At 46.9% G+C, this 5,000-nt stretch overlaps 1 protein-coding gene across 5 annotated transcripts in view; it reads right to left on the reverse strand.

Moving 5' to 3' along the window:
- cskl (c-src tyrosine kinase-like) overlaps positions 1-5,000 on the reverse strand; it is a 74,629-nt gene that overhangs the window by 32,218 nt on the left and 37,411 nt on the right. For all 5 annotated transcript variants that reach the window (XR_014627368.1, XR_014627369.1, XM_084408830.1 and 2 more), the window contains 3 exons: positions 2,988-3,078; positions 504-577; positions 1-171 (listed from right to left, as the gene is read on the reverse strand). The exon at positions 1-171 is cut by the window's left edge and continues 25 nt beyond it. Coding sequence is in view for 3 of the 5 variants with exons in the window: in XM_084408830.1 (XP_084264956.1) it covers positions 1-171; positions 504-577; positions 2,988-3,078 (336 nt within the window). In the remaining 2 variants the exon portion in view is untranslated. The remainder of the gene's footprint in view (positions 172-503; positions 578-2,987; positions 3,079-5,000) is intronic.

A 5,000-nucleotide genomic window follows, 5' to 3' on the forward strand; every position in this document is an offset into this window, starting at 1 on the left:
GTCCACTTGACGGGTAGTTTAGCCGTGTCCTGAGTGGACGAGGCCTCTTTGGTCAGACCGAAGTCGCTGACTTTAGCGATGTTGTCGTCGGACACCAGGACGTTGCGAGCCGCCAGATCTCTGTGCACTAAGTTATTGGCCTCCAGATACTCCATGGCTTCACACACGTTACTGAAACACACACACAAAGAAAAACCGTTCCTAGCGAGTGTATAGCGCTGATGACTGCAGTGACCCAGATGAGCCCGTGTTCTGTTGTTATCTGGGAATAATAAACCGCTGGATGGAGCGATCGACCAATCAGAATCAAGTATTCCACAGAGCCGTGTGATAAAGATAACTATAACGATAACTATAACTATATTCGCGTCCACACCAACAAACGATAATGGTCTTTTTATTCTAAACACGGTTTCAAAGTAGCGAGAATGGACCGGCTGCTTTACGCTACACAGAAACATCAGAAGAAACACCGGCGCTTTAATAAAGAGAGGTTTACTCACAGGGAGAACTTGAGCAAACACTCGCCGCCCAGGACCGTTCGCCCCCGAGAGCGCAGGTAATCCACCAGACTGCCCTGTCACACACACACACACACACGATCACATGACCTGATCAACCTGTCAGTGTCCTCCAGTCCTTCTGTCTCTGACTGAGGGTTTCCTCTAGTGTAACCGCAGACGTCCTTCAGCTCGAGCGGCACGTGTCTTTAAATCTGCACTGCTTTTATCAAGTAAACATAAGAATAACTTTGATATTGTTGGTAATATTTCAGCTGAACTGAGGTTTATTAGATTATCCAGACATCATTTATTAGGAAATATCAAATATGATCATCAGGCTTTTGAGGAAGGTTTAATTTATTGTTCATCTGTCAATCATCACTGTATTGCATATGTTTTAAAGGAACACTTCGACTTTTTGGGACTTTATCTTATTCCCGTATCCCCCAGAGTTAGATTAGTCCATACAAACCTTTTTCATCTCCGTGCGTGCTTTAAGTCTGTTTGACGCACCCACCGCTAGCCTAGCTTAGCACAAAGACTGGATGTAAATGGCTACAGCTAGCATACTAATCCCAATAAGTGACAAAATAACGCCAACATTTTCCTATTTACATGTTGTGATTTGTATAGTCACAGTGTGTACAAATAACAAGGTCATATGAGACACAGACATTTTTTAAACGTTTAAATACTGGGAACTATTTTCTCAGAAGGCGAAGCACTGCTACTGGGGCGGAGTGATGAGCGCAGCACCCGAGAAGCGCCGTGGTGAGGAACAGAGAGTTCGCTCAGAGTTGGAGTAATAGAGTCAGCAATTACTAGATAGTCAATGCTAAGTTTACAATCATGGGTGTTCGCTGTATTGTAAAGAGCTGCGACAATAAACAGGGGAATTCCAACCAAAAACGCTGACTTGATGAATCAATGGCTACTTGCTCTGGATATAGATCCAATAACACCTGTAGACATCATCAAGGACTATCGCGTTTGCTCAGAACATTTCACTGAGGACGACTATTTTGAAAAAAATTAATTTGCCACACGGAGCATGAAACGTGTGCAGAAGGATAACGTTACGGCCATCCCATCGATAGTAAAGACAGGACAAAGTGGATCACCTGCGGCTGCGGTAAGTGTTCCGTTATGTTTTTAGATGACTAGCCTACTGTTACAGTGCCATTAGCTAACGTTAGATGTAATGTAACCTTCGTGACACTATTACATGAATAGGGTGCTCACTACTATTACAGTTGTTCCCGGGCTCCATGTATCCCCTGTAATGTTAGTATTGTGTTGTCACAAACGCGCTCTATCGCCCCAGTAACAAATAAGCGGCGCTAAAGGTAACTTTCAGGACTGTAGCCTTCAACTTGCTAATGAATTGGAGGGTGGGGATGGGCAGTTTTCATTTTTGAGAAACAGTGACCTTGTTTGTAAAATAGTAGGCTACTCCTGTTCTGATTCTCCCCTCGACCTCAGTCTGTTCGGCATTGTCTACCAGCTTCCAAAGTTTGTAACTCCTCCTCTGTGTATTCTGGCTCAAAACGATATGGTTCTGGATCTTGGTTTGATACCAAATAAAAATCCTCTGATAATTCATCAAAGTCAGCCATGATCACGAATCACGTTCGCTACTAGTTAGTCACGTTGGTTTTGTTGACGGAACGGCGCTTCTCGGGTGCTGCGCTCATCACTCCGCCCCAGTAGCAGTGCTTCGCCTTCTGAGAAAATAGTTCCCAGTATTTAAACGTTTAAAAAATGTCTGTGTCTCATATGACCTTGTTATTTGTACACACTGTGACTATACACATCACAACATGTAAATAGGAAAATGTTGGCGTTATTTTGTCACTTATTGGGATTAGTATGCTAGCTGTAGCCATTTACATCCAGTCTTTGTGCTAAGCTAGGCTAGCGGTGGGTGCGTCAAACAGACTTAAAGCACGCACGGAGATGAAAAAGGTTTGTATGGACTAATCTAACTCTGGGGGATACGGGGAATAAGATAAAGTCCCAAAAAGTCGAAGTGTTCCTTTAAAACTACAGCGCTTTGATCATAAAACTAAGCACTTAAATATCATCTTATTAAGACAGATATTGATATTTTATGAAAGTATCTGTTGATTTACATCACAAGCATCAGAATTTCATCACTTTTTGTCCATATAAATATCAGCATCTGAACCAAATTGCATATTTTTGCTCAGTTTGAGCAGATTTTTCCTTCATATTCTCTCTATATGAGCCATATAAAAGCCTGATGCATCAAATATGATACTCAAACACATATGCAAACTTATATATTTAATGTAGATTTTGTCTAAATGTTCAATAAAATTTTTTTTTTTTTTTTTCTGACTCCAGGATGAATGAAGCATCAGCTCAGCCCGGACAGATTCCCCAACTCCAGATATTAGTGTGTGTGTGTGTGTGTGTGTGTGTGTGTGTGTTCACATCATGGCTGAAGCGAGAGAAACTGACCTTCGCCATGAACTCCGTCACGATGAACAGGCTGCCTCTCTCCTCCACGATCACTCCCAACAACTGCACCAGGTTAGTGTGTCTCAGCTGACTGCAACACACACACACACACACACAGATACACAAACACACACCGTTTTAAAGTCACCATGAAATCAAAATTGACAGCTCTTGTTCTTATTGCAGTGTTTATTCTAAATGATCATCATTATAGTGTTAATAATCTTGAGTCAGAATCAGTTCCTCTTGCAGCATCTCTTCTCTTCTCTGATGACGAGGGCGGGGCTTTAACCTGTCACTCACATGAGATCAGCCAATAGCAAACCACAACCATCTAATCAATTCCCTACAGACACAATCAAGCCCCGCCCACATCTGTTCTTGTTCTAGAAGCGTTTCACTCGATATACGACACAACAGCAGAAGAAACGGCGGAGAGCACTGGTCACACAGAGCACTGGTCACACAGAGCACTGGTCACACAGAGCACTGGTCACACAGAGCACTGGTCACACAGAGCACTGGTCACAGAGAGCACTGGTCACACAGAGCACTGGTCACACAGAGCACTGGTCACAGAGAGCACTGGTCACACAGAGCACTGGTCACAGAGAGCACTGGTCACACAGAGCACTGGTCACAGAGAGCACTGGTCACACAGAGCACTGGTCACACAGAGCACTGGTCACACAGAGCACTGGTCACAGAGAGCACTGGCCACACAGAGCACTGGTCACACAGAGCACTGGTCACAGAGAGCACTGGCCACACAGAGCACTGGTCACAGAGAGCACTGGTCACACAGAGCACTGGTCACACAGAGCACTGGTCACACAGAGCACTGGTCACAGAGAGCACTGGTCACACAGAGCACTGGTCACACAGAGCACTGGTCACACAGAGCACTGGTCACAGAGAGCACTGGTCACACAGAGCACTGGTCACACAGAGCACTGGTCACAGAGAGCACTGGTCACACAGAGCACTGGTCACAGAGAGCACTGGTCACACAGAGCACTGGTCACACAGAGCACTGGTCACACAGAGCACTGGTCACACAGAGCACTGGTCACAGAGAGCACTGGTCACACAGAGCACTGGTCACACAGAGCACTGGTCACAGAGAGCACTGGTCACACAGAGCACTGGTCACAGAGAGCACTGGTCACACAGAGCACTGGTCACAGAGAGCACTGGTCACAGAGAGCACTGGTCACACAGAGCACTGGTCACACAGAGCACTGGCCACACAGAGCACTGGTCACACAGAGCACTGGTCACAGAGAGCACTGGTCACACAGAGCACTGGTCACACAGAGCACTGGTCACAGAGAGCACTGGTCACAGAGAGCACTGGTCACAGAGAGCACTGGCCACACAGAGCACTGGTCACAGAGAGCACTGGTCACAGAGAGCACTGGTCACACAGAGCACTGGTCACACAGAGCACTGGTCACACAGAGCACTGGTCACACAGAGCACTGGTCACAGAGAGCACTGGTCACAGAGAGCACTGGTCACAGAGAGCACTGGTCACACAGAGCACTGGTCACAGAGAGCACTGGTCACAGAGAGCACTGGTCACACAGAGCACTGGTCACACAGAGCACTGGTCACAGAGAGCACTGGTCACACAGAGCACTGGTCACAGAGAGCACTGGCCACACAGAGCACTGGTCACACAGAGCACTGGTCACACAGAGCACTGGTCACAGAGAGCACTGGTCACACAGAGCACTGGTCACAGAGAGCACTGGTCACACAGAGCACTGGTCACACAGAGCACTGGTCACACAGAGCACTGGTCACACAGAGCACTGGTCACAGAGAGCACTGGTCACACAGAGCACTGGTCACACAGAGCACTGGTCACAGAGAGCACTGGTCACACAGAGCACTGGTCACAGAGAGCACTGGTCACACAGAGCACTGGTCACAGAGAGCACTGGTCACAGAGAGCACTGGTCACACAGAGCACTGGTCACACAGAGCACTGGCCACACAGAGCACTGG

Source organism: Rutilus rutilus (assembly GCF_951802725.1).
Source record: "Rutilus rutilus genome assembly, chromosome: 5".
NCBI classification, from domain to species: Eukaryota; Metazoa; Chordata; class Actinopteri; order Cypriniformes; family Leuciscidae; genus Rutilus; species Rutilus rutilus.